This window comes from Daucus carota, chromosome 3 (genome assembly GCF_001625215.2).
Source record: "Daucus carota subsp. sativus chromosome 3, DH1 v3.0, whole genome shotgun sequence".
Taxonomy (NCBI): domain Eukaryota; kingdom Viridiplantae; phylum Streptophyta; class Magnoliopsida; order Apiales; family Apiaceae; genus Daucus; species Daucus carota.
The window spans coordinates 48,457,339-48,478,371 of NC_030383.2; the positions used below are offsets into that span (position 1 = coordinate 48,457,339).

At 36.1% G+C, this 21,033-nt stretch overlaps 3 protein-coding genes across 6 annotated transcripts; 1 reads left to right on the forward strand and 2 right to left on the reverse strand.

Moving 5' to 3' along the window:
- Positions 1-400: 400 nt before the first annotated feature.
- LOC108214935 (uncharacterized) lies at positions 401-4,447 on the reverse strand. The gene is made up of 6 exons (XM_064089221.1): positions 4,269-4,447; positions 4,056-4,147; positions 3,388-3,487; positions 2,342-3,176; positions 2,054-2,187; positions 401-1,363 (listed from the first exon to the last, which is right to left on the reverse strand). The coding sequence occupies exons 1-6, from the start codon at positions 4,352-4,354 to the stop codon at positions 493-495; spliced, it is 2,118 nt and encodes a 705-aa protein (XP_063945291.1). The 5' UTR covers positions 4,355-4,447; the 3' UTR covers positions 401-492.
- Positions 4,448-6,072: 1,625 nt separating this feature from the next.
- LOC108212600 (ABC transporter B family member 26, chloroplastic) lies at positions 6,073-14,553 on the forward strand. 4 transcript variants are annotated; one of them, XR_010289908.1, is made up of 19 exons: positions 6,073-6,682; positions 7,187-7,314; positions 8,239-8,281; positions 9,093-9,137; positions 9,240-9,362; positions 9,448-9,551; positions 10,315-10,369; positions 10,472-10,542; positions 10,678-10,780; positions 10,879-11,089; positions 11,235-11,389; positions 11,770-11,829; positions 11,923-11,997; positions 12,598-12,672; positions 12,749-13,030; positions 13,167-13,231; positions 13,302-13,427; positions 13,512-13,595; positions 14,159-14,553. XR_010289908.1 is itself a non-coding variant. In XM_064089222.1 (19 exons), exons 1-18 carry the CDS (start codon positions 6,239-6,241, stop codon positions 13,593-13,595), a joined length of 2,184 nt encoding a protein of 727 aa, XP_063945292.1. In that variant the 5' UTR covers positions 6,074-6,238; the 3' UTR covers positions 14,159-14,553. The 4 variants fall into 4 exon arrangements, 3 of the variants coding, with proteins under 3 accessions (XP_063945292.1, XP_063945293.1, XP_063945294.1); XM_064089222.1 differs by having other exon boundaries at positions 6,074-6,682; positions 13,302-13,362; XM_064089223.1 differs by having other exon boundaries at positions 6,074-6,682; positions 11,280-11,389; positions 13,302-13,362.
- Positions 14,554-15,227: 674 nt separating this feature from the next.
- Positions 15,228-20,789, reverse strand: LOC108213628 (probable disease resistance protein At4g27220). Its single transcript, XM_017385432.2, has 3 exons — positions 17,646-20,789; positions 16,946-17,389; positions 15,228-16,826 (listed from the first exon to the last, which is right to left on the reverse strand). Exons 1-3 carry the CDS (start codon positions 20,490-20,492, stop codon positions 16,686-16,688), a joined length of 3,432 nt encoding a protein of 1,143 aa, XP_017240921.1. The 5' UTR covers positions 20,493-20,789; the 3' UTR covers positions 15,228-16,685.
- Between the last annotated feature and the right edge of the window lie 244 nt (positions 20,790-21,033).

The following is a 21,033-nucleotide window of genomic DNA, read 5'->3' on the forward strand; positions in this document are numbered from 1 at the left end:
ACCATCATGTTTACCCGTTTGTTTTCTGTACTTTTAAGATAAAATTACAATAACATCATATGTATATTCTCTTCATTTACAAAAAGAAATTAGAACACTCACCTTGTTCAACAGAGGACCTTTACTGCATTCGTCACTCGTAAGACTCTTTAGGAGACTTGTAAGCTGTTAGAGTTTATGAGTACATAAACAAAATCATAATTCATAACACTAACAACAGCAGGGACCAAAAAAAATCAACTTCAAACGAATATTGAAATGAAAATCCTCATCAGAAATAGTAACACAAGGAAATGGAATGTTTTCTCAACAAAGGACATTGATGAAACAACCAATATCAAACCTGTTTCATAGTAGACAAAAGCAGTGGCCGGACAACAAGCATTCGTATATGGAAATATGAGAGCGGAACTAGGAATTGTTACTAAACATGAGTGTCAATGGTTTTTGATTTAGTGGCACAACAAAAGTACAAATTGGGAACAAAACTAGTTAACAAGGATGTAGTAAAATGTGAATACATAAAACCCAGCAAGGAGTATATGCCATACATATGTATATGTATGTGGCACTGTTCCATACCCACAGAGACTCCACCCAGTACCAGAAATCACCTACACTGATGTTGTCAAAACCTTCAAATGCACCTTTCACTAGAAAATATGCAGCCACCGGAAATCCAATATGTAGCAGAAACAAATTCAAAGCAGCCCGGGCAAATGCTTTTGTTGAGCGAACCTTAAGATCTTGCTTTAGTGGTCTAGCCATCAAACACATGGGGACTGTCAGAAGAGCTCCGATTTCTGCCGTTGCAAAGTTAATGACAGACATTAAGCATAATCCTATAAATGCAGATGTAATGGTTACTGACTTCAGGAGAAGCCATTCTTTTCCCTTGGACTGAGGTATGCTAGTAGTTACAAAAGGTGAGCCAAGAAGTACATGCATGAGAATAAGACTGAAACCAGAAGATGCAATCCATATTAGCAAGCTGGTTGTTGATGAACAACCGCGAATCTGAGACATAAAGAAGGGAAGCACTGTAACAACAAAACCCCACAAGTGGATGACGAATACTGTTTTTGCTGCGTAAAGCCATCTCCATGATTTAGATTTGAAGGTACGCCCATCAACAAAGTCCATCGAAGTTACTTCTTTGTTCTTTAATTCAGGGTTACATTTGTGCGCATCAGAATAGAGAGAAGCAGCAACTACAGGAAGGGGTGCAATTAGCAGCAGAAAAGCAATCATGTAGACGCCAACTGACACAAATTTACTAGGAGATGTCAAAAGGTACAAAAAGAAGGACTGATGAAACTTCTCCAGGAGGTTATTTACAGACCGTGTGATTCCTTCAACTAACCTGCAAAAAGAAATGATGAAACCAAAAACTCAGGTTCCCAGGAGAGACATTACGGAAACTAAAACAATTCCTAGTAGTATCTTTCTACAGTCTCTGGTGTCACTCAAAAAATTTCCTCCAGTTACTCGTTAGTATACTGATTGTTATTCTTTATAGAGGCTACTTTTAAGGGCCCATTTTTTTTGCTTATTGATGCTAATTGAACAATCTACTGACCGCATCTGACATTACGGTTGTTTAAGACTATTTTTAGAGTAGGCCGCATGAATCAGATATTGTCCAATGATTTAGTTGTGAAATTGCAGCCGAGTGATTGAGCAGCAATCATTTACGTTCATATCCTTCACGATATAACCAGATAATTTTTTTAAGCTAAAGACTAGTAGTTTTGAATATTAATAGTAATATTTACTGGCAAACGAACATTAATAGATTTAAAACAACCCCTGCAATTAATGTTAGGAAATTTCTAGTCATAACATATAGTTAAACTTGGACTTTTGTACAAAATCTCAAAGTTTGATTTTGTTTATAATATTATAATATTACATGTTAATAAAGTTAAACATCTTATACAATTTTTAGAAATTTGTTTTACTTGGTACCATTGTATTAAAATTAGATACAATGTTATGATCAAATATCATATCATTATAATAGGTTATGCAAATATATTATGAGCATACTGACCTGGCACCATTCAAAAGAAACTCACTACGCCTGGCTTTGTGGTAAGAAGAACTCTTAGGCAGAATATTCAAAGTCACCGCATCAACTTGGTAATCGCGAAAAGCACCGTGAAGACCGGTTGGAACACCTAGAGCCTATCCAAAAATACATAAAAAAAACACACAAAAGATTGCATCAGTTCCAATACTATTTCTCAATCTTACTGTGCCAACTTCAGTAATGTCACGCACCTCCAAGAGCCCAAAAGCCAGGAATTTAATGAAGCTTGAAAAGGGGAGAGAGGATAACCTGATTATACAGTGAACTAGCAAGTGTCGCAGTGCCTTCAACATATTCTGAAACAGGGATACCAAATTTCCATTGAGGATTCAAATTTCTGGCAATTTTTCCTAGCGATTCAATTACTTTACCAAGAACCTTCAACCACTTGGATCTCAGCAAAGATGGCAATTTATCCACCTTCACATAAAAACCTTGCCCATGTACTGCCAAATAATTTACAACATTAATAAGGTCTAGGTTCGGCATTTGCCCATTGGAGGCCTCAGCATGAATGCTTAGTGCATCCTTGTCAAACAATTCACTTCCGTCTGCAACCTTGATGACTAGGGCGGCTGCCATTGTCCCACCCCGCAGGAAACTGTCAGACACTTCACTTCCGGTGACGAGACTCTCACGACACACCTTGGCATTTAGCTTCTCCAAACCACCGAATGAAGGAGCGTGATAGTCTCTTAGCCAAGAAACAATTGAATCATATTCACCATGCCTTGAATCAGCAGCAACCCATATAATATCTTTAGCTAGCCAACTTACTTGAGTAAATAATGAAAAAGCTGAATATGCAATGCCCAGTGACATAGCCTCGCCCAAACTAATATTTGTAGAATTGTAAGGTGTTACCACGACAATAGCTTCCTTTCCATCGCTGCGTGGAGCTCTAGCAATGCCAACAATATTAACACCATATGATGAACAGCTATAGTTTGCTTTAACCATTCCAGGATCAGGGGTAGAAAAGAAATGCAGGGGATGAAAATATTTGGATTGAGGATGGAAGTTGTGATAACTAACTTCACCACCCAAATCTGCCATACGCGTTGCAATCAATTTTGGAATTTCTCTGCAATGATGCAAAGCAAGGTTAAACTTTCAACTTCTTCAAGAATATTATTATTATCCATATTAATCCAAATTTGATAATGAAGCAACATTATTCAAAGAGTCGGCAATTCCTTTTAGGTGAAAAATTAATACACAACTCTTCGAGACAGTAGTTTATATGAAAACTAAAAGACAATGCATAAGTCCAAGAAAATTAGGGAGACACATACAGGCCTGTGCTTGGAGGTTTCAAACCCAAGCTACTTAGTTCTTTGACAAATCTATTAGCTTCTACAACATTCTTTCCAGATAGCATAGACTTTGCAGAACCTGCAAAAGGGTAAATAGTAATATGTAAGCAATTTACAACATCTGCCACATGGCAATCTCCCACTTGCCTGCTTTCATTATATTTTTTCACTCCTCTTTCCTCAGTCTTCAATAAGTTTGTTGTAACATACTTTCCGCGTAGGCATTATTACCATTCCAGTTTCCAGCATTTCATTTTCAGAATAGTCCAAAGTACAATTATGGGTTTTCTCGTAGTTTTAAGTAATCCATATCATATCACCAGCAAACCAAATTTGTGGTATTCATATAGTACAGAATTATGTTGGCAGTGGAAATTAATTTGCATGTTAATGGACCTCGATTTCAGATGTTCACAATTTTCAAAAGAACAATCTAAATTACCGAGAGAAATGGCAACTGCCAGAAATTGAACCATACTCGCGAACACTGAAGTGATGGTGAAGTCTACTAGTAGGACTACAATGAGTTTATGTTTATAACTGAATCGCCATTCGAAGTTCAAACTAAAATAACAAACCAGGGCCTACATTGTCTCTCTCAATCAGTCAGGCCCCTTAAATTGCGAAAACTCGAAAAAAAACCAAACCTGGCATAAGGGCATTCTCAGAAAAGTAAGTAGACTTGGCAAGAACAGGCAACAACAAGAGGGCCAAAACCCCTGCTACACAGCACACAATACTGAAACACCCCAACAAAAAAAACAATTGTTACTCATTGTCATCAAATCCTATTAAAAGAAGAACAAGAAGTAGACAAAAGAGTTCAAGTCACAACAAGAATGATATGCAAAAGAGAGTACCTGACAAGGGTGCTGTGAGAGATGACGAACAATCCAATACGGATAATTGGGCGTGGTTTCACTCTGCCTGCAACCGTTTCCGCCATTACAAGTTCAGATTTCAACTCAGGCGAAGCTATGTTGATCTGAATCAAACTCTAAAGTCTAAACCCCCAATTTGTGTTTTAATTTTCAGTTTTACCGGTATTTGTAATTTGTGTGATTGTACTGTATAACTTAGCACAACTACTTTTATTATTTTAATTTAATTACAGAAACAGAGATCAGCTAAATTTTATCAAGTATGCAGATTTTATACGAGGCAATGTATAAATTAGTGGAATTATAAGGAAATTAAATTACTAGAATTATGATTTTACACCCTCTCTACATGTTTGTGCCCGTTGTGATTTTTGCTTGGAATGATATTTTATTTTGGATAAAAAGTTATATGTTACTATAAGATTAAAATATATTTTAAAGTTAAAGATAACCAAATTTTATGATATAATTGTACATATTTAAAATATTTATAAAATTAATTAGATTCTATAATTAATGCTAGTATTACAATTCAAATTTATTTATTAAAACTATTTATATCATAGTTTTCATAATTAAAAATAATCATAATATATAAGTATTCAAATATATTGAAAGTTTAAGTAATTTAATATTTATTACATAAAAAGTCCATATGCAAAACGAACCTTTGCAAAGTACATAATTTAATTTTTCTGAAAGTACAAATTTTTTTAATTTTTCTAATATATGATTTATATAAATTAACTCTTAAAAATATATTTTCTTGTGTTTAGTTGCAAAAGTATGATATGCAACTCTAATTTTACTATCTAAAATATATTGTTTTCGGTTTTTATAAAAATTCGATCGAAATAATCAGTATGTGTATTAAATACGTAATTTTATCTATAATTAGTTTTTTTTAAAAAAAATTCAGATTGTTGAGATTCTAAATCATCTGTTTAAAATAAAACATATATAAAAATGATGGTATTAAAAAATATTTTAACATTTAAAATGATTCAAAAGATTCGAATAATTTCTCAAAATATCATACATAAATTTTTTTATATTAATTTGAAGAATACAAATTATAAAAAATAATAGTTAATTATAACTTATAGCCATTAACTTTGGTCTAAACACTTGCATTTTTTTGCAATCTTAAACGAGTTTTTTGTTAAAACAGAGTTAATGTAACTGATTTATACTTTTGTGTCCGGTTTATCTTACCTTATTTTTTTGAATTAGTCTATTTATTTCTAAAAATTGATATATATATTTTATTTTTAAATAAAGTAAAAGTAAATTTTGGCTCCGCTTCGTTAAATATCACTTAATGACGGCCACACTTTTGAAAAGAGCAGCCAAAGTTTAGTCAACTTTTCGAGGATTTGTAACTCATTTTTACTCAGTTTCTATTACTCCCGTTAATGATACGCGGAGCCAAAGTTTTGCCATTTTTCTGAAAACTTGGAATTTCTTTTTTGACAGAAAAATTAGGAATTTGGAATTTCTAAATTTATTAAAAGTAATAAAAATATAAATAAAATCAAGTTGTCACCTAAAATATGGGGCTGTTTGGCAAGAAGCACTTCTTTTTCAAAAAAGCTGGCTTGTACTTTTCTTAACTCATTTGTGTAAAAAAGCAGAATCATTTTTTAAAAGTTACAAATGTTAGCTTTTTTTTCTAAGATTTCTAAACACTTTAATCAATTATAAATGATCCTAATTTTTAATTCATTTCTTTATTTTAATGAAAGAAGCATTTTTAAGCAGCCGAAACGGCGGGCAAACTCTTATCAACTCCCGAAAGAAAGCAGTGACTCCAGGGCCAAGCCGTAAGTTTAACCGAGTGTTTCCCAACTCCAAACCCACACAATTCTCTGTCATGAGCAACTCATGTTCTGTAATACTCTCTACATAAATAGAAACTGGAGATAGGAGAGTCAAAGGACCCGTACTCCATGGCATCATCTCTTCTCACTCTAAAACCCACTACTCACCCTATCTATCACCACACACATACACAATCCTCAAACATTTTCATCCCCACAACCAACACCAAGTTTCAGTCTCCATCAACAATCCTAAGTACCAAACACAACTGTTTCCTCAGTTCAAAGTTGGTTGCTTTAAGCTACTCATCCAATCAGAGCACACAAAGAAACGAGGACAAGGAAGAAAATGATGTTGAGTTTGTAACTGTCTTAAAGAATTGGCTGGGTTGTGTGCAATCAGCATTGCCTGGTGGAAGCTGGTGGAATTTGAATGAATTTAAGCAAGTTGAGAGTATTGGTTCTACAACTAAGGAGATTACTGTCTGGGATTTTTTACGAAGAATGTGGGGATTGGTGGTAGATGATAAGTGGATTGTGTTTACTGCATTTGGTTCTCTAGTTATTGCTGCGGTGTGTTTATTATCTGAATTTCTTCGTTTGTTATGTTGATTATAGTTTTTTTGCTATTGTTTGTTCCGTGTGGTTCTGTGGTTGATTGTGATAAGGGAATTATGCTAAATTTTGGTGGGTTGGATGATTATATAAAACTGTTATTAAGATTTCGGGGATCAATAAACATGAAATTTATAGACCTTAATATGAATGAAAGGTAGCATAATTCACTTCATTAGAAAATGTATCACCTTGAAACAAATTACAGATATGGAGAACAAATTCTTTATTTCACCGTGTGATTATGTTTAGAATATTTTGCTTAGGAAGAAGGAAGCAAAAGATTTGGATACAAAATATAGGTTGTTGTATGCAGACCTCAGAGTCTCATGAAAATTGTATGTGCAGGAAATTGGGATTTAATGTATATGATGCTACAGATTTATAGCAAATTCGTGGGAATTTCTGTCCTACTGGCTGTACCGTTTACCCATTTATACATGTGAACTTTTTACACTGCAGCTTTTGGAAATCTCAATACCAAATCTATTGGCAACATCCATCTTCTCAGCTGAGAGCGGTAAAGCCTCCGTCTTCTTAAAAAATGCACATCTCTTGGCTTTGTTGTGTATCGCTTCAGGAGTATTCAGGTCAAACCTTGTTTTGTATAGTTCATTTATAATTCTTTTGACAGTTACATGCATGTTGTCGCATACCAGATGTACATCATATAGACCTGTTAATAAAATAGTCAGACAACATAATTTCATTGTCAATCTCTACTGTAAAAGTCCTAAACTGCTGGTTCCTTCATTGTGGGAGGATGTTCAAGCTTTAGTATCTGTAAGTGTGTACCACTTAGCATTAGGGTGAAACCTTTTCTTTGGGGGTTTACATAGTAATTTGGATCAGAGTAGTATCTAGATTCATAGTCCTCAGAATCTGTGTATATAGTATACCCTATGTTACCCAGACTCGGCTGAAAGTGTCCAAACTGGATACATGTCCGAGTGTTGGACACGGCAATATTTTGAAGATTTTATATGTTTTTGGCCTAAAATAAGTGTCGGAGTGTCCATACCTGTGTCCGAGTGTTGAGTGTCCGACACGGGTACTTGAGGCAAAATGAAGAGTCGGGGTGACGTAGTATATCCCTCAAAATATAATTTAAGTTGTTTGTACTGCTTGCGTCTGATAGAAAGGTACCACATTACTATTTACTTTTATGATGTGTTGTACAACCAATATAGGACCTTGTACTTAATGCAGTTTAAAGTTTAAAGAAATTCGTACCTCCTATGTTGATGAAAGGGTATTGCATCTGCCATATGTCTCATATCCACGCACACAGACTAGGGTGTTGAAATGTATAACTTAAAGTCACGTAAATCTGGAAGTAATGTTAGAAACGGTAAAGCTGTTGGTGTTTGGCAAGTTCTTTAAGCATTTGATGATTCAGTTCAATTTAGGCATCAAAAAGCCCCGTCTCAACTCTCCACTGTGAATAGGTTAATCTCCATGTTCTTTTAAATACTAACTGATGAAGTGTCTGATGATCTATATTTGACTTCCAGTGGCTTGCGAAGTGGCTGCTTTGCAACTGTGAACATGAACCTGGTAAGTCCTCTCCAGCTTCAGATATTTTAGAGTCCTTGTTCTAGTATTTGACTACTGCAGAATTAAACTACCATATTATATTAATGCTAATTAATTGAATATCTTTGTTCACGACTCAAATTAAGGATAATTATTGACCTCAGAAATAGATAATGAAATAATCTTACATCAGTTAGTTACTAGAATTGCATTCAGTTGGTGTTTTGATAATGTTGAGTATATGATGGTTAAGACATGCATTACAAATGAAAAGAAAATATATACATGAAATTAGCTTGGATAAGCTGATGTATGATTTTATACACTTCTTTCTTACAAATAATATGGAGTGACAATGTTATTATTAATCTAAGTTAGCAATTCTTCACTTGCTAGCAAACTGAACTACCTCTGACACCAATTTCTGGTCTTCACTAGCACAGCAGATCTCTTATTTTTTGATAACCTATTTTTTGACTTTCAGTGGTTTACGTATGTTCCATTCTTTTTATTCGCATATAAGAGATCAACTTTAGATTCCTTTAGATGTCACCAACTGGTTGCACATATTTGTACCTAGAGACTTGTGAAGACAGCAGCAAAATTATTGGTACTGATACAGATGAGCAGTTAAACATATGCCTTCAGCATAACAGTATTCAACCTGCTAAGTGTAGTATGTTATATGCAAATATATTATTCTGTTCTGAGTTAGCAAAAAAATAATTATATTATTCTGTTCTGGCTAAGGAATGACATAGATCATTTGAATTTAGCCTTTTTAATCTACGCTCTACCCACCAGGAAAGTGTATTCATATATCTTTTAACAGCTCAGGCGTCTAAGGGAAGCTTTATACTCAACTCTTGTATTTCAGGTTGGTTTATCTCTTAATATGGGCCTATGTAAATTTTATTGACATTTAGATCTTTCAGATGCTTTTTCTATACACATTTTTGTTGGATGTGTCCTGTTGTAGGATATATTATTCTTCGACAAAGAAACAGTTGGTAGTTTGACAAGCAGGCTTGGGCCAGATTGTCAACGGTTGTCTCATGTAATTGGAAATGATGTACACATGATTTTACGCTATTCTATCCAGGTCAATCCTCTAAATTTAGATTTTTCATCTTTTATTGATTTCGCCGTGTTCTTGATCCTGTTAATTACTGAATTCTCATATGCAGGGCATGGGTGCATTGACCAATCTCTTGATCCTATCCTGGCCTCTTGCATTGTCGGCTTTGATGATATGTTCTTTTCTATCTGCAATCTTTTTGATTTATGGACAGTAAGCATACTGCATACTTTTGTTGCCTTGAGTAACCTGCTTGCTTTACAGATGGTAATATTAAGGCAGAAGTGTACGTGAATTGTGAATAAGCATATAAAACGAATTGGTTGGGCGTTGCTCCATCTCATGTGTCTCACTTGTCTGTGTTGGGTATTTGCGTCTGACTGCGATTGGCAACTAGTGAAGTACTAGTTGCTGCCATTGGTATTCACTCTCTCTTCCACTAAAGACGTGCAAAATTTAATAGCAAGTGAATATTACAGTCATATATTGTATGTATCCACTACAATTTGTTGTATCATCCTGGGAACTGAATTGAGAACTCAGATTGATTTGCAACTGAACTTTTAGCTTATCTTTTTTGAAGTGGGAAGACAGGAAGTAGGGACTTACAGTTTTAACCCCTCTTGTTCTCCTCTATGTAAAGTTTACTATCACAAGTTAAGAAATTGGTTTATTTTCTTCCTGCTGTTGTCTGTATTTATAAAAGCGAGGGGGACTTATTAGTTATTACCTTTGTTGATAGTAATTAATAAAACTCTAGTATAATATTACAAAGTAAAGATTTTTCAAAGATTTTGTGATGGTCTTAGGGCAGCAACAACATGGTGAAGCATGATCACAAAATCTCCTTGCTTTGCACTGTTCTAAATTTCTGAATCTGTGGTGACTTTTTATTTTACTGTTCATAATTATAAGGCCATACAGACCTCTTATTTGAGCATAAGATTGATAGTGGTATTCAACTTCTATTGTTTAGGTACAGAAAGGAAGCAGCTAAGGTTACTCAAGATTTCACTGCTAGCTCTAACGAGGTAAACACAGAAACCAGACAAATTATCAACATTTAAGTTATTCTATTTGCTGTTTTTAAGGTTTTTTTTTTTCATTTTAATTTTTTTCATTTTCATCACTAGGTTTCACATGAAACAATTTCTTTGATAAGAACTGTTCGTGCATTTGGAATGGAAAGACACGAGATTGGAAGGCAATAATATTACCTAACACCCCCTATTTAATATGTATTTTACATCTGTAGTAAGTGATCCAGTGTACCAAATTCCTGTAGAAATACACTTACTTATAAAGTTGTCTGCACACACATATATATATATGTATGCAGATACAAACTGTGGCTGGACAGACTAGCTTCTATAAGCTTGCGAGAAAGTGCTGCTGACGGAATTTGGAATTTAAGTTTTAACTCTCTTTATCGCTTTACACAGGTAAAATTTGTAATGATGCTCGATACATTATGAACCTTGGAATAAGAATCTATACATAAGTTATCTAACATCTACTATATCTTTAACCATTCATATAGGTTTTGGCTATCCTATTAGGAGGATTGTCCATTATGACTGGTCATGCTACTCCTGAGCAACTCACAAAATATGTATTGTACTGTGAGTGGTTGGTTTATGCAGCTTGGAGGGTACAAAACAATATATCTTCATTGTTGCAGTCTACTGGGGCAAGTGAAAAAGTATTTCAGCTTATTGATCTCTTGCCTAGTAACCAGTTTCTTGCAAAAGGTAACAACTTTAATATTGGTGGAGAAATACTGTAGTCAAACTAGACAAGGCGGTGGCAGTCTTATCTGTGTCATTCAAATTCTATGACCTGCCTTCTTTAGTGCACGTTGAACAACCATTGAAGTTGAACAATATTATTTTTAAGGAAAAGTTCGTCTCAATATTTCGGGGAATACTTTGGATCTTGCAGAACAGCGCCGTATAAATTCTCTCACTTATTTCACCCTCTCAGGATTAAAATTGAAGAAGCTGATGGGACATATCGAGTTTGTGAACGTGTCCTTCTACTATCCTTCAAAGGTATCAGTACTTCTTTTATACTTGAATATGTGGATATTGTTATAGGAACTAGTGAGGTCATCCCATTCATATACATTTTAGGCTTCTCTGCATATGTTTGTGCTCTCCAAAATCAATGTCAATTTTGTCATCATGGCATGCTTTTTGAAGCACACTTTATCAAATATTTATTTCTGAAGTCTATCTTTGGAAGCTAAAAATAGTTCATTCGCAGGATTGTACTTACCTCCATAGTGTTATATGACCTTTTCTTTTCTACAACTTTAGCTAATGAAACTATATAGTAGAAATTAGCTTTTGCCAGGAATTGTTTATTAGATTCAATTATAAAATATACTTAATGTTGCTACCGTTCATCTTTGTCTTTGACTTTTGAGCAGGTACACCCAGTTCTAGAACATGTAAACATATATGTACATCCTAATGAAGTACTTGCGATCGTAAGGAATATTTGAAAATTTTGTTATCAATCACCATTTTTGCTGGTTGAAAGAGCTCGATTAAAAAGTTGTTTTCTTGAATTATCTCTTTAGGTGGGTCTAAGTGGTAGTGGGAAAAGCACATTAGTCAATCTCTTGCTTCGTCTCTACGAGCCATCTGCAGGTCAGGTATGCTATAACTAAGTTGTACTATGATGTCCACTTTTACTTGCTCAACTTGTCACAAGAAAAGAATGATCAAGAGTTTTTACAATCTCTCAAAAAATTTACTCAATGCTAAAAGCAAGGTATGTGTCTGAGGCTACTGAATACAAGTTTTCATCCGAGTATAGAGCAATTTAAGACATTAAAACATGTTGTTCATAAGTTTTCTGGAGTTCATTAGTATTGTATCTGTATAGATTACTTCAGTGTGGTTGACTAATGTTTGTACTCAATAAGCTCCACATCTTATTGTTACCATCAGATTACTTGGACCTTATTTAAATGGATTGCCTTCATAACTCATAATGGTATCCATCATTATCAATGTCTGGTGATGACCAGATTGACTGACAGAAAAAGTTGGGATAAAAACAGTGTTAAAACATAAAAGTAGCTAAAGTGTTATTACATTTGAGGTTATCCTTCAACCTTGTTTGTTCCTTTCTTTTCTATAGTTCTATACGTTACTTGTAGAGTAGAACCGCTCCTCAATTTTCCGCACCAAATTGCAGCTTCTAAACTCTCTGTTTGAAGCTTATGAACATAACTTAAATCTGCCTGCAGATTTTGATCGATAACATACCTCTTAAGGGATTGGATGTCAGGTGGCTGAGAGAAAATATTGGTTATGTTGGGCAGGTCTGACATATTAATCTGCAAGACATGCTTCAGGCTCAGTACGAAAGTGTTACAATAAAGATTTTATTATGAACAGGAACCTCATCTTTTTCATATGGATATCAAGGGAAACATAATGTATGGATGCTCCAAAGATATAAAGCGTGAAGATGTAGAACGGGCAGCAAAGAAGGCCTTTGCTCATGAATTCATCTCATCCCTTCCAAACGGTTATGGAACCATTGTTGACGATGAGCTTCTTAGCGGTGGTCAGAAACAGAGAATTGCCATTGCAAGGGCCATTGTTAGAGAACCTGCTATTCTAGTTCTTGATGAAGCTACCAGTGCTCTGGATGCAGAAAGTGAATACCATATTAAGGTAACTAGTTTAGCGAGTAGTACCACTTAAAATTCCATTGTAGTGTGTGTCCGTTATTTCTTGGGGGTGTAGGGTGTAGGAGGTGAGAAATTACGCTGGGTACTGCTGATGAACTCTTAATCTGTGTTTTCTGTAGGGAATTCTCCAAGGTCTAAGAAATGACACAAAATCAATGAGAACAACGATTATCATTGCCCATCGGTCAGTTTTCCTGTAATACTAGTTCTTGTAGTCAGATGTTAAGCTGACTTTGTACGTTGACCTGTGTCAGGTTGTCCACCATAAGAGCAGCCAACAGAATTGTTGTCATGGATGGCGGTCGAGTAGTTGAGGTTACTCTTTCTACTTTTAGATATCGCTCTAACCCTGACCAAAACATAGGACAAAGCATCGTCTGGTAGAAAATATAATGCCACTGTCTAAAACAACATGCATGATTGCAGAGATAGTAAATTAGTAACTCGTCTATCACTATGTGCAGATGGGAGACCACTTGGAGCTTATGCGCCGGAATGGACTGTACACAAGGTTATATGAATTACAGAGAGATGCCTTGGCTGTCTAGGTATATGCTAATCTAATAGTTGTGCAAGAGATCAGTATTAATCATGAGAAAATTTACCAACTTTTTACGGAACATAGAAAATACTCACAAGACAAAGCATGACACTTATACAATACAGAAACTGTAAAATAGGGTTCAGAGATTCTCAAGGCCTTTTGTGGAGAACTCATCAGGCTGAGGAACCTGTTCATGTGGAAGCCCTTTCGTACCCTGGTTTTGTTTTTCGATAATCTTGTCTTCCTCATCCCCTGCAATGTTCTTTCCTACTTTCTTCTTCTCTTCATTGACTCTCTCCTTGCCCACTTTCTCTTCCAATTCTTTCCACGGCTGGTCCTTTCGATATACAGAAGTGCTGAGTCCATCCTTACCACTTGCCTTCTCATCCATGGCGATGGCCTACTCAAATGTTTCTCTCTATAGATATGCAAACACACACAGTGAAACAGTGATAGCTGACAAGTATAAAACTTCGTAAAAGTGGGTGTGTATCAGTGTATACAAGTACTTGTATGGTAGCCTGTAGAAAGTGATTATAACATGCTATTTTTGACTCCATTCTACAGGTGTCTGGAGGATGAAGAAGAGTCATGTACATGGCTACGTGCAACACAATTCGGGATGCCACGTGGTGCCTTCGCATGAGTTGTGCTGGACTACCTTAGTATAGTATACCTCGGCAAGCTTGTCTCTATTCAGAGAAACGGCCCACTAACAGAAGAAACAGAGAGCTGATCACAGATCCAGAGATGATATGATGATATAAGGCTTCTAAATTTAGGTAGGTGGTTGATTAGTGATAGGACTGATAGTTTTTTTTCTTGTCAGATATATATGATTGATAGTTGTTAGCGGGTGTGTGAAACCATAGAAATCAGCAAGAGTTAAATTCTAATCGAAATTCACCTTATTTCTTAAGATGAATTTATTTTTATAACAAATAAACAGAGAGATTGTGATATGAGTCGTGCCATAATCTCAGAATTTAACTTCTTATCTGAGTATGGCAGACTCAAGTCTAACATATGATGAACATGCATTAGGCTTCATAACTCATAACTCTTAGGAAAAGACCATTTTCTATTTTACAATCATAATACGGTCTCGATCTCTAGGTTGATCAACCGAGGACAATTCATGAGAAAATCCTTTACATTCCCCCGCGACAAATAAAATGTAAGATTCTCTAGACCGACTAGTGCAGCAAATATGTCGCTCATGTTCTCGGGAAGTTCCACATCTCTTATCCCTAGACTCTCTAAAGCCGTGATTCCAGACCGTCTCTGGCAAGTAGCAGCGCCACAGACGCAGACTCGTTAAACCAGGCATATTGAATGAAAACGACTCCAAATTCCATAGATCAAGACTTAAGGTTCTTAATGCCGGCAAGCAAGTCGCACAAGGTTCTGGTATCTTGCTATATAGTCTTTGACATTTCAAGTATAGACTTGTCACCGGTAAATTCCAACAATCTGATTCCACCAAATACCTATCAGGTTCCATTTCGATTTTGAGTTCCTTGATAGAACTAGAGTTAAGATCCGAAAGCTTGTAATTATGCTCATCTCGAAACCAGAAAATGTTTTAGTAATGAAGAAAGGTTTGGCTAACCAATATGCACAGAAATTATCAATATCAAGAGTAAGATATGATTCTATAAGTCATAAATAATAGTTCAAATTTATCCAAACAAACTGTACATTACTACATAGTACATGTTACAGAGTACTTGATAGTCTACACTTTACATCACTTGATCACTACATCCCTCTAAAATGTTGATACTTTAGCACTTAGCAGTTAGCCATTTGTTTGTTGCAATTTTAAGAGTAAATTTCCCTTAGTAATCGCCTCTATACATCGTCTAATATGACGAGGATCTTGCTTCCATTGATTGAACTATTTTTCAGTTGATTAGCTCTATGCTTTTGATTTCAAAGTGGCGATCTAGATGGCCTTCAATCTTCTGTTGTAATTTTATCACGTCCAACTTCTCACTGCCCACATCTGCCCTGGTGAGTCGTGACCTTGTTGAAGATCTTCTTCTTTTGAGCTTCTTTCCATATTTGTTCCATCAACTCCCGGCAAGAATCAGATAACTACCTTCACTTGCTAGCGCTTGGCACAAGCATCTTTTCTTGATTGGAAGTTCTGGAATACAGTATCAGCCGTTGGTACATTTTCAACTGGTGGAAGATAAGCAATATCGTTCACCGAGTAGATCCTCTGCAGAATCAGAGAGTTCAGTAACCCTCCCGGCCTTCGCAGAAGAAGAAACTGAGGAATTGAGAACGTTAACAAGACCCTTATATATGAATCCATAAAGGAACCATCGGAACAAGGCATCAGATAGACCAATGATGAAGAGTGACAGAAGGCAGAACGCAGGAAACTGAGGGTGAAGACTTAGTTGCAGCTGGTATAAGATGCAATGTGTAGTGTGTACTACTTGTAGTGCTTAGAATGTAGAATTCAACTAGTCATTGGATGCTTAGATTTATTATTATCATAACTGAGTAAAATATAATCCAAAAACAGATTACCACATGCTTGTCATCGTGTATAGTGTATCACTTGACATATTTATCTCCCAGTCCTGCTCTTAAATCCCCGGAGGCATGCGACAAGATCCGTCAATTCTGTGATGCGATTAAGTACTGTAATTACTCTTCAGTGCATAAAAAAACTCACGTTAGGATGGAAATTTACGCGGAAACTTTAATAATGTGGTTGTTGGTGTTGGATGAAATGTACAGGAAGCATCTTCACTTGGATTTTGAATCTAGACTAATCTGTTTCTGTTCATCATCGTCCTCAGTTCCCTTAAGCTCTCTTAATTTATTTTTTCCGCGTCCTGATTACTATAAGTCGATTCTCCATCAATTTCACTTCAGATACTCTGCAATTTTCTCTTCCTCGGTTATTGGAGGAGTTGTAGACTTCCAAAAGCTGAGAATTGGAAAAGAGTAGAGCATCAAGAGTTGCGAGCTCTAAGCACCTTCAAGCGGTTGGTCGGAAGTGTACAGGATTTAGGTAATAAGGGCAACAGTGTCCCAATATCAACGTTCCCAGATAAATAACAGAAGCAGTTCTTCACAAAAGTTGAATCTTCTTATCACAACTGAAGTCCAAGCACTTGAGTTGACTAGTGGAAGCATTGCAAACCAACCCGATATCTTCCAAATTATTTCCATCACACATGATATTAGAATGCACTAACTTGGGGAATTGAACCTGCAAGAAACAATGCATGATGCAAATGACAAGAAGAATTAGTTATAACACACACACACAGATGCTTGATGCAAGTAAGTAATACAAATGTAAATGAATTCAATTGGTGATAAACATACCTTGTAAGCATTAGCTTCTCCATTCTGATGACTCCAAAAGCTGGTCAGACTTGGCAAATTAGTTAGCACTAGGTACGCCAACTCAGGGTACACGATGACATTAGTGAATTCATCTTGTTCACCTGCCTCAATTATCTCTCTTGTCGTCGTGCAGTTGACTTCATACGTTGTCTTGACATTGATAAGATCTCTGGTAATACAAGAATGTTGAAACATGTTTCTCAACCTATTGCAATCGTTTACTTCTAGACATTCCAGATTCTGTAGCCTACTTGAAATTGCTTGTGGGAACACTGTTTCTATAATATTACATCCATCTACCACCAGTCTCTTTACATTGCAGAAGGAGGTGGATACATTTTCATTACAGAAATGATTTCCCCAAATATCACTTATTTCTTCCAACTCACATACTTCCAGTACTTCCAAGAAAGGGAATGCCACCTATAGCATGTAATTGCATGACAGATTTTATTTGGCAGGTGATTGATATTATACATATATCAAAGCATAGATGAGCTGTCCTAGCAAAAAGGCTGTAAGATACACTCAGTTTATACTACTCTACTAGGAACATCATTCATCAGGTCTAGCTGAAAGTAACAGAAGATTCAGTTCAATGGACGAAGGGACGGGGTAGTTTAGTAAAGTAAACAAATAATAGAAGTAAAGCAAGAAGAAGAAGAAAAAGAAAGCGTACCCTTCCATCAAAAAGAGGCAGAGACTGAACCAGGGGGATGGCAGCTGAGTCGTCCATTATTGATGTCGAACTTGAATGTTGCATTTCTTTCTCTTCCCCGTAAAAGCTCTCCAGTCTTGGCAATCGTAATAGCTTCAATGATTTCAACTTGAAAAAATTTATAATATCTCCTTCATTACTCGTGTCTTGTTCATTCTTTATGATTGCTTCCATCAAAGGACAATCAAATATGTAGACCTCTTGCAGTTGCACCAGACATTTAGCAACAGACTTGCTGAAGAGGTATTTCATTTCATAGGCCTCGCATATTTGTAATTTGGTGAGTTTTGAGAAAGATGTCAATGGCTGACAACTATGCTGAATCTCACCTTGTGACATTCTTGCTAGATACTCCATGCTGCTACTTCTACGAATGGATATGCATCTCAAATCTGCGAATGCTTCTCTGTTGCTATCGTAAATGCTACCTACATTAATATCAGTGCAATACAATTTCAGAAGTTCAGCCCTCTCGATCAGACTTCCAAAGCCTTCTATCTGATTGCCCATCAATGTAATCGATCTCTTAAATGGAACACTTTGATCTTCAGTAGTACCCCAAGCTTTATTTTGGTTTCCAACCCATATGTTATATTCAAGTAAATTAACAAACATATCTGAACAATGAAAATGCTCAAAATCCGAGAAGAACATCTGTAAACTTCTCAGATTGGTCAATTTACTAATCTCAGCCAATAAGGGCGCCCCATCCAGAAATATATCGGATCCATTCAGACTTATATCCGATCCATCCATATCTGTTTCCGAACCAAATAATTCTTCCAGACAGGATTGATCCAGAATTTGGATTCCATGAGGTACATGCAATTCTTCTAGACTGCGCAGACTGGATATGGCATTTGGCACCATTCGCACCTCAGATCCGAATAACGTTTTTATTTCAAGCTTTCGAAGATATTTCAGGTCTGGTAATTTCATCAGCAATGGCATTCGACAATTCCTAATGCAAAGAGATTCTAGGCTTTCAGGAAAAAATCTGACATTATTCTTGTTGATGTCAGCCATGTAACAATCATCTAGAATAAGCGTCCTGAGTTTACCCAAGCATTGAATTGAGTTCTCAGGCTTTACATAATAAGATGTGCCCTCCTGGATCCATAAAAATCTTAGATTGCTTAAGAAGCTGCCTGAAAATTTTGGTATGACATTGTTCAGGCATTGTAGCCACAAGTTACGCAGGTCTGGGCAGCACAGATCACCAGGAAAATGAAGATCACTATCCTCCAACTGTAAATGCATAAATTTCCGAGTGCAATAATCAGTATCATCAGGCAACCGCGAGCAACACTTTACAATTTTAAATGCATATTTTGGGTCGCTGACAGCAACAGATCTAGCTACGTCTCTGATGAGGTCATGCAGTTTTATAGTATGATCTTCTTGACAGTCGAGCAACAAACAAGATGATTTGAGAATATCAACCATAGCACATATTCTAGATTCTCCATCGGGGACCAACGAGCCTGTTGCTAACAGGATCAGCTCCCTGATATGAATGTTAGCATCTTCAGGAAACAAGGAACACAATAAGAGACATGACTTCGCATCCTCTTCTAATTTATCAATGCTCAATTTAACACAAACATATACTCGCGGATCAATTTCAGCAATTTTTTCAACTTTTCCATTCTCAAGTTGATAAAGTGCATCCTTCCATAAACTGTGAGGTCTGCACTTCAGTGCTTTACCAACTGTATGGATGAGGAGTGGTAAACCATGACATTTATTACACACTTCCTGTACCAGGGATTCATCCTGCAAAGCGTGAATTTTCTCAGGACCGACTGTGTGCTTGAATAAATCCCATGCTTCACCAGTGGTCAAGGTTGTGATTTCGATAGGATGCTCACAGTTGTTATCCAAGCACACATATTTCTTTCGAGAAGTCATGAGGATCTTCAAACCCTTGGAACTACTACCCTCAGCTAATGAAATTCCAATAATTTCAATTAAAGGGATCTGGCTCCAAACATCGTCTAACAAGATGAGGATCTTGCCCCCATTTAATAAACTATGTTTCAGCTGATTAGCTCGATGCTTCTTATCATCTTGAGACTGAAAATGGCAATCTAGATGGCCTGCAATCTGATTCTGTAATTTTATCACGTTCAATTCTTCACTGCCCACGTCTGCTCGTGCTGCCTTGTCAAAGATCTTCTTCTCCTTGACTTCTTGCCAAAGTTGTTCCATCATTCTAGTTTTACCAACTCCTGGCATTCCATAGATGCCAAGAATCATAGAACCATCTTCAGATACTAGCGCTTCCCAGAGCTTGTCATAAGAATCTTTTCTGGATTTAAATTCCTTAAATTCAGTATCACTTGCTGGTACATTTTCAATAGGGGGAAGAAATGCAATATCATTCTCTAGATATCCTTTACCAGAATCATATAGTCCACTGACACGCTTGGCCATCTGCACAGCCTCCCTGCCTAGTTTAAAACGGGAGACAGGTTTAGGAATCGGCAAACAGTAAATGCACCTCCAGGAAGATCTGTTTCTGTACTTTTCCAGAAACTCTTCGGTACTCCTCTGTATTTCTTTCACCTCTTGCTGCCACTTCGATACATCCATATCAATTGTTTTACCATTATTTTTTTCTGCATCAGTTCTTCTGGAAACCCTTCCTTCATGATTACCAAGTTTCCTAATTTCAGAGTCGAGAAAATTAACACTATCCTTGTAACAAAACATATAATCGAATCCACGAAACAATGGATCAACCATGGCATCAGACACTCTGTCCACAATTTTTCCCAAGCAAGGAATGTCGGATAGACCAACCATGATTGTTCCCTGCTTTTCAACTTTTTCTTAAAAAAAAAAAAATTGGTTAAAATCTAAGATAGAAAACTACAATGCAGCAGATCTAATATCTAAAATTGCAACGAACAAAGAACCAAACAGAAGTGACGAAGAAAGCAGCAAGGAACAATAATCAAAAAGTGCGAAGGAAGACACTAGCAAGTATCAGATTAAAAAGAGTGGAGACTGTTGGAAAATAAGATTAGAGAATTACTAGCTTAAAAAGCCTAAAAAGTTCAATAACAAGTTACTGGATGTTAGATTAATAAAATCTGAGGGAAATTAAAAAATTTAAGTGTTTTAATTGCAGCTGGTATGACATGCAACACAAAAAACTACTTATTGTAGTGTTTAAAATTTTAATTTCTTTTCAATCTTTTAGTCCTCGTTTGAATCCTCCAAGTCATTGGATGCTTAGCTGCAGTAAAATATAGCTAAAGTACTACAATATAATGCAAAAGCTATCAGTTTAGCACAGACTTGTCATCTTGTATTACATAAAACCCATAAACAGATGCCACAT

Excerpts from the sequence above, each read along its gene's own strand:
- LOC108212600 (XM_064089222.1), top strand. The coding sequence starts at position 6,239 with ATGGCATCATCTCTTCTCACTCTAAAACCCACTACTCACCCTATCTAT. Across the intron at positions 9,138-9,239 it reads ACTCAACTCTTGTATTTCAG|GATATATTATTCTTCGACAA; the intron begins GTTGGTTTATCT and ends GTCCTGTTGTAG. Across the intron at positions 13,363-13,511 it reads ATGGCGGTCGAGTAGTTGAG|ATGGGAGACCACTTGGAGCT; the intron begins GTTACTCTTTCT and ends CACTATGTGCAG.
- LOC108214935 (XM_064089221.1), bottom strand. The coding sequence starts at position 4,354 with ATGGCGGAAACGGTTGCAGGCAGAGTGAAACCACGCCCAATTATCCGT. Across the intron at positions 2,188-2,341 it reads CTAGTTCACTGTATAATCAG|GCTCTAGGTGTTCCAACCGG; the intron begins GTTATCCTCTCT and ends ATTTTTGGATAG. Across the intron at positions 1,364-2,053 it reads TTTCTTTTGAATGGTGCCAG|GTTAGTTGAAGGAATCACAC; the intron begins GTCAGTATGCTC and ends TTCTTTTTGCAG.
- LOC108213628 (XM_017385432.2), bottom strand. The coding sequence starts at position 20,492 with ATGGTTGGTCTATCCGACATTCCTTGCTTGGGAAAAATTGTGGACAGA. Across the intron at positions 17,390-17,645 it reads TGCCTCTTTTTGATGGAAGG|GTGGCATTCCCTTTCTTGGA; the intron begins GTACGCTTTCTT and ends TACATGCTATAG. Across the intron at positions 16,827-16,945 it reads GAGAAGCTAATGCTTACAAG|GTTCAATTCCCCAAGTTAGT; the intron begins GTATGTTTATCA and ends TGTTTCTTGCAG.